This window comes from Triturus cristatus, chromosome 7, assembly GCF_964204655.1.
Source record: "Triturus cristatus chromosome 7, aTriCri1.1, whole genome shotgun sequence".
NCBI lineage: Eukaryota > Metazoa > Chordata > Amphibia > Caudata > Salamandridae > Triturus > Triturus cristatus.
In genome coordinates, this window is record NC_140590.1 from 1,644,512,187 (window position 1) to 1,644,524,872 (window position 12,686).

General features: G+C 46.0%; 1 protein-coding gene across 8 annotated transcripts in view; it reads left to right on the plus strand.

Moving 5' to 3' along the window:
* The window catches only part of KCNQ2 (potassium voltage-gated channel subfamily Q member 2), a 341,848-nt gene that overhangs the window by 265,485 nt on the left and 63,677 nt on the right, over positions 1–12,686 (plus strand). For all 8 annotated transcript variants that reach the window (XM_085619689.1, XM_085619690.1, XM_085619696.1 and 5 more), the window contains one exon: positions 6,832–6,900. In XM_085619689.1, coding sequence (XP_085475815.1) covers positions 6,832–6,900 — 69 coding nt within the window. The remainder of the gene's footprint in view (positions 1–6,831; positions 6,901–12,686) is intronic.

Consider the following 12,686-nt stretch of genomic DNA (forward strand, 5'->3'; position numbering starts at 1 on the left):
AGCATGTTTTTTGGCTTCTGGGTCGAGACATAGGGCTGGACCGCCAAACCCATGGTGGCGGTGTGGTAAACGCTGCACCGACGGTCCAATAGCCGTATTGACTTTGTCGGTCCGTGATTCCTGGTGGTCTTGCAGCGGTCTGAGGCCACAAAATGTTAGCGGTGCAGGTGCTGCACCGCCAAGCATATTATGAGTTTCCTCACTGCCCTCCTTTTCATGGTGGTGAGCCCGCATTTAAAAGGGTGGTGGTGAGGGAACTAAAGGTGCCCTACAGGGCCCCCTGGTACTTCAGTGCATGGGGGTGCATGCAGGGGGGCACATGGTATGCCCCCTTTCTTTCTGCACCCCCAGTTCCTGCATGGCTGGACTTTACAGTCTATGCCGTGCTGGAACGTGCTCCCATGGCACTGCCTTTCCAAAGGTGCTTCTATGAACCATTGAAAGGATGCTCAGAGGGCCTCGGCAGTGGAGTTTGGCGGTGTGGGAGCAGGGCATTGACGTGTCGCCCTGCTCCCACCCTGCCAAACTGATAATCAGGCCCATAGTTTCTTTGGAAGTAACGGGGCAATGCAATGGGATCTCATTATTGTACCAGAATAGTCTGACAAACATTCAGTGATCTAAATATTTTTTACAAAAATAATTCTCCATTACAGTTACAAATAGAAAATCCAAGCCCCAAGAAGAGATATATTTGTAAATTATATTGAGACATACAACCAGAATACCGCCTCCATCTGTCTAGTTGCAGGTCGTTCTTTGTAGGAGTTCAGCCTCCACTGATGTCTGAAGTTGGCACTGCCTTTCCCTTCTGTCTTCTCCTCTCATCCACCAAATTTGTTGATCCTTTGGACATTTATCCTTTGGCCCTTGAGTTGCATCCCTGTTATTTCTCTTCATATGGTTGTGATTAAGAGTAACAAATTTCCCTTGCCCTGATTATGTTGCTCAATTTTCCTAATACGTAGGCATCTTATAGGTCGTGGATCAACTACCTTATCTTTCCTCCACCACCACCATTCAGTACATTTGAAGTCGTCATCTTGTTTTGATTCCACTTGTAAATGTGTGTGCACACTCCACTAATGCTTTTAGGGAAGGTTACTGAAGAGCTATTTGATTAATGTTATCCCCCTGTGTGGTCTTATGAGTGGATTCATAGTGTGTTAGTTGTTCTTGCAAAAGAGTGTTATAGGTAAAAACCTAAAGAAGAAAGGATAGCAAATCCACTTTTTTCTTTTCCAGAATTAACACAATTAAAAACAATAATATTAAGTGTATGGTTAACTTCTATGTACTTTTTTGTTTCAGTAAATGTGAAGATAGTGTCTTGTAGAGAACATTCTCGGTGGATGCTCACTTTTACTCACCTCCAGGGCTCTACACTTACAAAACCTGATCTTTCTTTTTGTTCCATGTTCTAAACTTTCATGGTTGGTCATTTTCAGCGGCAGTCGCTAGATTGTGGGATACACTGTTTTCCCTTCATTGGCCTTTAGTAAATCTAATAGAAGAAAACACAAACACAAAGCTGTTTAACCTACAACAAGTTCTGGGCAAAATAGCAACTTTTCTCATGTGTGATATATGCAATTTTTGCAAACATTAATCAAATACACTTCGGCGGTCATCAGTATGAAAACAGTACATGAGATATGTCCTCATATATAAAAGTCACGTGAGATACCTGCTCAATGTATTTTCCTTAAGATTTCTATGATCTTTGAAGTAATCTCAGCTTGAACAAGGGTCCTGAGGTCAACAATTACTCAGAAAAACAGCAAAAATTACACAAAATACAACGAGACCCAATAATCAAGACTTGTGCAAGACTTCACCTAGGCCCCCTTGTAACATTTTTCAAGGGTTGTCACAATGCAGCTTATGTGAGCTCTAAAAATAAAATTAACATAACATAATATGATATAACTCCCGCTTCTGCATATAGGAGTTGCTCTATGGAGATAAAATGGCACTGTGGCTCCAGATGATTAGGGGCTATTTAAGTTCTTTCAATTAATCATGTAGTTCTAGTTATTTTAATGTGTTCCATGGATTGAACCAACACTACAAGTATTAGAAAGTATTACTTTGCATAAGAAAAGCCTGTCACTGGAAAGAAGGTGCCAGGTTACATGGACCAAGGTCACACCTGTGTATAAAACAGTAGGTACATCAACCTTCATCTTCATTCATTTGCTGGTCTTACCGAAGAAAGAGGCATATCATCAACGAGCAGCGATAAATATCGCCAAACTCGCTTAGTGCGATTTTGCAGCTATCGCCGGATTTGATCGCCGAGATATCGCGTTATTTACAACGATTATCTCCACGGCGATGAAACATCCGGCGATAGCTGCAAAATGCAGGTTTATCGCTGTGAATCCAGAGATAACCCTGCAGCGATAGGGGAATCCTTAGTAATAGGGACATGTGGATTTAGCTGTACAATCCACCTCCTATGTAAAAGATAGTGAAGTCAGGAATTTTTCAGACGTAAAATACCTGCGATAACCGCGGCTTTTGATATCGCTTTGGGTGTCCTGGGCGGGCTTGTAAATACCGCGAAGGACAGATAGCGATATTTTTAATGTTGTTTTTCTTGGGAACTCCTACTTTGCATCTCATTAGAGATGCGAAGCAAGGCGTAAGGAAAACCAGTGCTGAGACAAGGAAACACGTGCTAGCATGTCCTTGCTAATAGTGCGATGCCATTATCGCCGCTTTTTGGCCGAAAACGGCCGCTAAAGCGGCGATAATGGGCTTGATAATATGCCCCGAAATACCTAAGGAGATTCAGAAGAGAATTCAGTGTTAACTGCCTGCCAGATCTTGGATTCCTCAACGATGTAGCCAATTAACATTAACTTCTTCATGGTTTTGTGGTGACGTGGAGATATTCCCATGGAGGGTGCCCCATCCTCCCGCTATTTGATAAAACCTACTGCTGACTTTGACTGGTTGATGTTTAGAATGGCCTCTGCCAACCACCCAAGTAAAGATATTTTTTCTTTGTTGATTCAGGCAATCATATTGGCTGGGTTGAATAATATTATCTAAATCATATGATAGCAGAGTGTGGGTAGAGAGTGCTTGCTCTCTCTACCACCACATGAAAAATACTGCTGAGACCATTAACTGAGGTGCTATCCGGCCAGGTGCTTGGGTCTTAGAAATAGATGAAATATGGTCATCCTATGCCTTCTTTAGAATCTGAGGTATGTTAGGTGCTCAGAGGCGGCTGCTATGGGGACATGGTGGTGGGCCGGCGGGGGGGGGGGGGGGGGGGGGGATTACAAAAAGAAGAGAAACAGCACTTAACTGGTTGCTGCCTCTCCTCCATTCTTGTTCGGCAAGGATGCTGCAACAGAAAGAACCCAGGCTCCCAGTCTGTCCCAGCCAATCAACACCATGGTTCGATGCTCAGAGAGAGAGAGTGAAAGCCTGGGCATGTTCTCCACCCAGGCTGTAATGCAGCCTGGGTGGAGAACACACAAAGTGCGCATGATGGTTTGGCCAGCCCGAGACAGCCCGTCAAATTGTCATGCGCACTTAAGTGCACATACCACTCCTCTCCCTGCTGGCTGACAGCCCAGCCCCTTAAAAAGAAACTGGGCCAGTACGGTAAAATTAAAATGATAACATTATGTTATTATCATTAGATTTTTCGTGTAAGGCGATGCCACTGCATGTGCCTCATCTTCTTAGCAGTATGCCTGTGTATGCGATTGACTATTGGCGGGCTCTGACCAGAGGGCTTCGTGAAAGCAATAAAAAGGCAACTGACTAATCACAGTATATTTCCTCATATTCTTTGTTTGAACACACCTCCCTGCTCAATTTTAACTGTGAATTTGTGTTGAATGATTGTTAAATTGCAACTCCAACCAACCACACACCACAGCCATTAAACGATACTGTTGTTGTTTCCCTTTTTTGGTCTGGCATTGGCCAAGGCTTTTTCATTTTACTAAAATGATATGCGTAATATAGGTACTTATAGGCACTTTTAGTCATACCTCTCCATCCATTGGTCTGTTATCTGTGTCATTCACATTCTTCCTATGCCCATTACAGCATGTGGCATGGGGCAGTGTGGTGAGTTCACTTCCGCCATTGGTTTACTTCACTGTGAGTGATGGCATCCTGCCCTTTGACAAGCGGCATATCCACTCAGGATGCAGTCTCCCTAAGTGCCAGGGATTTTTGCTTTAAGCAAATGTTTTTTTTGGTTTGATGGGGACACTGTTGAGAACATCTCACTTCAAACTGGGGAAGAGAGGATCCAGACTGCATATGTGGAGAATGCTACAAACAGTGAGAGAAAACTGAATTCTGAGTGAGAAAACTGCACACTGGGCATCAAGACTGCATATGGGGTGTGAAGACCACGCAGTGGTTGTGAGGACAGCACACGGTGTGGAGATTACTTACTGAAGAAAATACTGCACACTGGTTATGAAGACTGTATAGTGGAGGAGACAATAGCATTCTGAGGAAAGTCCTGCATATTTGGGTGGAAAAACTGCATATTGGGAAAATACTCCATACAGAGGGATATAACTGCACACTGAATACTGCATACTGGGGACCAAGACTGCATGCTGTGGAGAACCCTGCATAGTGGGTGAGAAGCCTGTGTATAGGGGGGAAATGCTGCATACTGGGCAATAAGTCTACATATTTGAGAAATTGACTGCACACAGAGGGCCTGAATACAAGTTTGGCAGATGGGATACTCAGTCACAAACGTGGCGGATATCCGGTCCACCAAATTAAAAGTTCCAAAGGCTATAATAGAATTGTAATTTGTCGGACGGAATATCCATCACATGTGTGATGGAGTAACCCTGTCTGCCAAACTTGTAATCAGGCCCTGAGTATGAAATCTCTTTAGTAGGGGTGAAGTTGCATTCTGTGTCAAATACTGAACACTGGGTGAGAAGACTGCATGCTGTGGAAAATAGTGCACACTGGTGAGAACATTGTGCACTAGGGCCCTGATTTACTAAGGCCTGCGTCACCGTTGCATCACACAAGCGAAGCAAGACCATGCAAGCCGTTAAGTGAGATATCCTAAGCCACGCAGAGCTGCCTTACCTGGCTCTGCGTGGCATAGTAGATCTGGCATAATGCAAGGCAGTGCAAATTGCTGCCTTGTGTTACTCTGCCCTGGGAAGGCATTACATGAGTAGAGTGTGGGTGTTTCGATGCATCCACCCTTAGATTTTGGAGCATTCCCAAATTTGCTCATGCTAGTAAACCTGCGAACGCATCAAAATGCTATTCCTTCCCAGGTGAGGTGTAACAAAGAGAATTATATGTATTTCTCCGCATGGTTTCCTCTTTCTAAGTGTGCTGCAATCTGCAGAAAATATAGAAAGAATTCAAAAAAGCCTTAGAGGACGGTTTTTGTGTCGGATGGTGTCCCTTCTGGCATAAAAACAATCCTGCCTGCAAAACAGGCTCCCTTGCACCATGGCTCAAGGGTTCCTGCATTGTCCCTAAGCTGCACTGAGTGCCCCAGCGCAGATAGAGAGCAGGAATGCGCATATCCTAGTTGATAAGGCGCACTCCTGCTCTCTCCATTTGATGCTGCAAGGCAAGTTGCCTTGCTGCATTATGCTGCATCAAATGTTAGTAAATCTGCTGTATACTGGGGAAGAATACTGCATGCTGGGGGTTAAGGCTATGCACTGGGGGAGGAGACTGCTTAACGGGTTGTTCACTGCATATTGAGGGAGGAGACTGAATAGTGGGGGAGAAGATTACATTCTGAAGAACTGAAGGTTTCATAGTGGGGAATATGACCTGCTTCTAAGGGAGGAGAATGCCGACTGGAAATGAAGAATGCATCCTGAAGAAGAAAGGACTGCATACTGAAGACCAGAACATCTTGTAGTGGTGGATAATACTTCCTGGGGAGAATAAACTACCTATGAGTGGGAAAGCTGCATGATGAGACAGGAGTCTGCACACTGGGAAAGAGAAAAAGGCTGTATGCAGGGGATGAATAATTGATATTGGGACATAGAGCACATCTTGGGGTAGACGACAGCACACCAGGGAGGATGTTTGCGTTCCCGTGCCGGGGGAGATAATACACAATGGCGGTGTGAAGTCGGCATACTAGATGAGAAAACTGCATATTGTGGAGAAGATTGCATTAGGGAAGAGAACATTTCAAACCTAGGGAGAGTAATTTATTCTGATGGAGACAATACTACATACCAAAGAAGAGAAGATTGCCCATTGAGGGAGAGAAAACTTCATACCGAGAGGGAGAACGCTTCGAATTTAGGGAAAATACTTTAAACTGAGAAAGAGAGGACTCCATTGTACAGGGGCATATATTTTACATGTGCAAGACAGTTCCTCACAATGAGGAAAATAATTCTTTACTTTTATAAGTTTTGCCTGAGAGGTGCATCTGCCTGTGTTCTGATCTTCTCTCTAGATACTCAAAAGGTTACCGCAGAGTTGTGTTTGTGTCATGGTAGGGCACCCTTTCCTCTGATTTGGACATTTTGTAATCTGTCCTTTAGGTAAATAATAAAGTATGGCAGGAGCAAGTTATCTTATTTAGTGTGGGCTTTCTGCCTCTCGTCGCGGGTTGAGAGGGACCCTGCAGAGGGGCCAGAGGTGGTCATTGCCTGATCCTAAATTACATGATTCTGTGGACCTCAAGGGCCAGGAAAGGTAAAGTGAACCACTCTTCTACTCAATCTCAGGCGCTGAGCAGCCGCCACTGGTAGTCACGATGCTCCTGACCGCTAGACTGCGCCAATGCACTGCATGATGTGATTCTCTCTCTTTTCTTACCCATCTCAGGCTCATCCCACCGCTCAACCAGCTGGACCTCCTGAGGAACCTCAAGAGCAAGTCAGGACTCACATTCAGGTCAGGTGAAACTGTAGCCACCCGGGCTAGTTTGGAGGGGGATGGTGGGACCAAGGCCAGAGCAAGAAGAAAATTGGATCATTGGGGAGGTCCTACCCAAACTCAAGGAGCAGTTTTTCAGTATATGCAGAGGGGGTGTTTACAAAGCTCCTCCTTCAATGCCCAGATACCTAGATGCTCCTGGATAGCCCTAAATTTTACTGGGCCATTATTGAGAGCCGGCCTCAAGCTTCAGTTCTCCAGGGTCAATGAGTGCAGATTCTGAAGCAAGTCGTAGCATTAACATAATTTCAGTGACCAATAGGACAACCATCCTTGTGAATTTAGAACACTTGCAAATAGTTTTATATCGTACAATAGAGGATGACACTGAAGGGGCCATTCTTTGTTGTTTTGATTTAAAGTGCACTTATTTTTAATGAAATGTCGTGCTCTCCTTTAAACAGCACCTATTAATGTATTAAGAATACCTGTGCTGGACAGATTTTTTGGCTGTCCTTATGGGGTATACCTGCCCCATTCTGTTCCTCAATGCCCCACCCCCCTTCTACGGTTATTTGAGTTGTGTACCTGGACAAATCTGGGTTGGTATTGTTTGGCACTATGTGCATGCTGAGAGCATGAAGAACAAGCAATGGGTTGTTTGTGTTTGTGATTGACTCTGTCCTATACTTTTTGGTGTGCTCTTCTTCTTTGATTTTTCAATTCTTTACGTGGGATCGCTTGGTTATTCCCTGATGTCTCCATGAGTTTGATGTGTATGAGTGATGATTTTTTTAATTTGAGTTTAATATAGCACTGGCTAGACCCGGATGTATCAGAGCGCTTTACACAGGGTTCCCCAAAGTTACAAAATTACATCAGTTACCAGTTACATCAGTTACTAGAAAAACATTTCAAGAGCGTAAAGACAAGATAAAAGGAGCTTAGAAGGGAGAGGGGGTAGGGTAAAGGGGTAGGAGGGAAATAAGATGGAGAGACGAGGGAGAGTCTGCCCAATGTCCGGCTGGGTAGGTGACGGCCGAGGGGGAAGTCCACAGCCCATCTCCTCTATAGATATCAGGTAGCTTTACCGGGCATCGGCCAAATAGCTAGGTCTCAACGGAAGAACATTAAGAAGGGGAGAATAGAGGGGGAAAGGGGGTAGGGTAAAGGGGTGGGAGAGAGAATGCGAAGGCGAGACGAACGAAAATCTGCCCAAAGTCCGGCTGGGTAGGTGACGGCCAAGGGGGCCATCTCCTCTATAGCTATCAGGTAGCTCCACCGGGCATCGGCCAAAAGGCTAGGTCTAGCGCTAACATAAGGAAACATTGTGTTACGAGTTCAGGAAGGGACCAAAAGTCTAGAGTCCAGAGATAGGCTGGTGGAGCTGGGAGGAGGCGGGGGAGGGAAGGAAACACAGCAGGGAGATGCAGAAATACAATGTCAGATGTCGGGTAGGTGACGGTTGAGGGGGTGAACCAGAGCCAGACTCCTCTATAGCTGCATAGGACAGCTCCACTGGGCATCGGCCAAGGTTGCTCGGGTTCCTCAGTAAGTAAAAAACAGTTATGGTATCCACCCAGTAGGCCTCGTCATAGTTCCAATGGAAAACACCGGTCCTGGTGTTACTGGGCAGTGCCGTCCGCAACGTCCTCCATCTCGCCCCCCGGTCAAGAGTGGTGAGAGGAGAGGTGGAAGCAACTCCTTCACCTCTTACCTCCGCGTATGGAGGAGCAAGCACTTTTTAATTGTGTCGCTTTGCCTGCATCGTTCCCTCCTACTAGTCATTTCACCACTTCCTGGAGAAAATACCTACTATTTCAAAGAGGGATAAGCTTGTGCCCCTCCCCAATTCTAAGGACTAGGATCAGCACCTGCGAAGGCCAAGGCAGGTATCCATACTTTCCGTTGGGGGCTGGCGACCTTAAAGCTCCCGCACGCCGCTGGCCAATACCCCTTCCCCCACTCCAGTAATCCTGAATGAAGGAACCCGAAGGGGCAGCATGGTTCAGTTCTGCATGCTGCTTTGGTGTATGGCGGGCGCCATATTTAGGTCCGGCAATTCTCTTCTGGGCGTCATATTGGAGTCAGGCAAACCGCAATCGGTCCCCCCTCCGCTGTTTATTTCAGCCCCCCAGACCCCCACATTTCATTTGTGCAGTCTCTGCCCCTCAGGCTGGCCTCTTAAATGTGAGGGGGTCGCGCGCATTGGGAGATCAAGCTTTCTGCTGTTGGCGGCGGTCACGCGGCCCCAGGCAGGCACCCGCAGCCGCGCATTCACTCAGCCTCCCGTCTTCCCCGCAAACCTGAGATCTCATTGCTGCTCTCCTCTGCTAAATCTCTTCAGGAGATGACCTCAGCAGTTGCCAGGAGACATGGTGGGCGCTGCGAGAGTCAGAACGGAGATTCCGGGTGCCGCCGCCGTTTCGTGGGCAGGCGTAAAATAACTTTACATAAAGTACACATGTACACTGTTCAATCAAGGACATAGCAGTGCATAATACGTCTGTACATATCATCCAACGTCAGTAATGTAGAGGGCACAACTTGGTCCAGTTGAAACCATTTCCATTCTGATTTTACTTTGATGATGAACACAAAACATTGTGTAGTGACATGTTTATTTCCCTCTTGCGTTCTATCACTGAACACTGTTTACCCTTCAGGATCAATGTACTGGGGGCAAAGTAAAGGTTTCTAATCTTAGTTTGATTTATTTTGCCTATTCAAGTAGGAGACTGCTAGCACCAGTCACTGCATGGCAAACCCCAGGGGCACTGTAATGCACAAACCAAGTCTTCTGAACTGTTACATTTAGGGTTTAGGTTCAATGGTAGTTGTATAATATGCTGTGCTAATTATTTGTTGGGCTTTTTTTATGGCCAGCAGTATGTCCTTACTTTTCACAAATACTGAAATTGATGTGCCTGGTATTCCTGTCCATCCATCTGTGCTAAAAAGCTTGGACTAGTGGCCAAACCCTAAATACTTTCTTATTTCAATATCATTTTTGGACACCTCGACTGTCCTTAAGGAGCATCTAAAACCAGTTTTGGTCTCTGTTCCCAGGATACAAGTCAGAGGTGGGAGCGGGTGGACAGACCCCCACCGTCCCACCCAGCCATCACTAATTTTAGTAAGAGACACCATCCCCATAGCTTGAGGGGAAAGGAGGCTCAAATGAGCCGCTGTGACTGGTCCATTCTCTTGCAGTGCGTCCTGACCGGGCGTCAGCATCTGCCATCGCCATGGGAACGGCCCAGGAGAGGCTTAAGAGCAGGTAGCTGCCCACCATTGACACCATTGTTCCTTAATGGCCTGAAAAAAAGACCCTTTTGTGCTTTCATTCTGGTTAAAGACACCATCAGGAAACAAAATGCAGGAACACTGAACAACTCCTCAAGTGCTCAGCTGGCACTTTGTATTGCCTAAGAAATACATTGTATAAATATATTAACAATAATACGTCCTATGTAGCAACCTTTGTTTCACAGCTTTATTTTAAGGTGCATCTATTAGTTTATAGTGAGATAAACGGTAAGGCCATGACACTGATTGATTCTACGTCAAGCGATGTGACGTCATTGCGCGCTGTCTATGTTAATCAATCCCCTACTGCTTGCATTAGGGCTTGTGACTGTCTGTTGTCCACGGCCCACTCTTTTATGTTGCCTACCGGTGCAATGGAATGATCCCCACCAAGGGCAGGCAATGGCGTTCCCAATTTGTTATGAGCCATAGTGCAAGGAAGGTAATTGGCTCCATGGCTGCTGTTTGAATGGCAAAATACATCAATAATCCGGGTTCAGTGGGCACCTCAGTTCTCAGGGGCCTGGTGCCACTGCACCTGCTGTACCATTAAGGTAGGGGAGGAGCCAACCTTCATGAATTCGCGAAAGGGGATGCCACATGGTGCAGGGAATGTTACACTCTGCTTGGGGGTGGATGGGTGGGGATGGAATAGGTGTCTTGCTGGCTGCATGGGGTAAAATGATAAAATGAATGCCAAATAGATTATTGTCACAGCAGTCCAGACCAGGAGTAGCCCATGCAGGTTAGAGCGGTAGGGCAGGGTGGGGAGGACTAAACAGACAACGAGGGAAAATTAAATAAATAATACATTTTCCCTCGCTGTCGTCTGTCGAGTCCCCCACTTACCCCGCCCCACCACTCTTACCTGCACGGGCCGCTCCTGCTCCAGATAGCACGGAAACAGAAAAACAACCTGCCTCATTCTGGGGAAACAGTTCCCTCCTTTCTATCCCCACCTGGCCTTGCAGCTGTTAGAACGCTTCCTAGTTCTTGATACCACACTAGATTTTCGATTGAGGTCCTACCTCCACCCTGCTACAAAGGCAGCTTTACCTGCTCAAGCACGACCCTGAGGGGGGCTGTCAGCTCTTTGCTACCTTTAATTATTGGCAGAGACTAGATTAAGCGGATTTAACCCGCTTATGCTTCTCTTCAGTTTTCTGCTTCTCTGGCATTCCTGAAGAGATGCTTTCCAAAGACCTGGTAGCAGCTACGTGGTTGCTATAGAGCCTCTGGTTGCTAAGGCACCTTTGGTTGCCAGGCAACCCTTCGCCAGCATCAGCCTTTGCTGCCTGTCTGTCACATGTTATGTTGTTTTTGGAGTCCTAGAGATTCCTTGCACTTGTGAGGTCATCTTCAGGATGACGTGGGAGAAGAGGCCTGACTAAACTGGTTTGAGGCGGAGCATAAGCGCAAAACAGAGGCCAGTGTCGGTTAGATGTCTCTTTTGGGTCTCTTCAAAGGTCCCTGGACCCTTTCTGGAGGATCACAATGTGTTTAGCTGTAGCTCTTGTGCCAGATTTCATGCAAAACTTGCATTACTTTGAAGCCACTCCTTTTCTGACGAACCTGCATCGAAATTGTAGCGTCCAATGACTGTCACTTCCCAAATTCAGCTTCTAGTGAGGGCATCCTGTGGAACTACAACCTTTAGGGCCATAACACTGTCCTGTGCCTAGAGGTGCAGAATGTGTCCCAGGCCTGCTGAATAAGACCATGCCTGCTCATGAATGATTCATTTTATGTATAGCAGCGACATCTGCCTGCTTTCACAGGGGGAAACATCCTTTACCACGCAACCATTACAACGCGGTATGGTTACATCGTGGTTTTTACAACGAAAGTCGTTAAACCGACTTGCACTGGAGGGCGCTCTAGACTAAGGAATAGTGTGAATTACTATTCCAACACCTTCCCTACTGTACGTAGACTGGAGTTGGAATAGTAATTCACACTATTCCTAAATCCAGCGCCCTCCAACGCAAGTCGATGTAACGACTTGCGTTGTCAAAACCGCGATGTAACATACCGCGTTGTGATGGTACGCGTTGTACCATCATACATCCTTCACAGGTGGCACATCACACCTGTGGAACCCTTTGCCTGCCCAGCTGTGAGTGCAACCTGATCTGCTTTCTTTCAGGAAATCATTAAACCCCATCTCTTCTGTCTGCACCTCATTAGCTCAATTATTTGAACCTAACCCTATAAATTGAAATTAGGTTTTTTTACTGTCTTTTGTACCCTGTGTTTTTTGTTTCTTGTAACGCCAAAGCAGTGCAGTGGTGCTGTGGAAAGGCTTACATAAAGAATGCATTTATAAATATCTTCTTATCCAAAAGGACCAATCACATTTTAACCTAATAGAACATATAGATGTCTAGCATGTATACGCTGACAGTCCAGTATGTCAAAACAGCAGCCCTAAATTTGAGGTTTTACACCAGGGGCTAGATTGACCAATGTCTCACGCAGCGCAGTGCAGCAGCCGC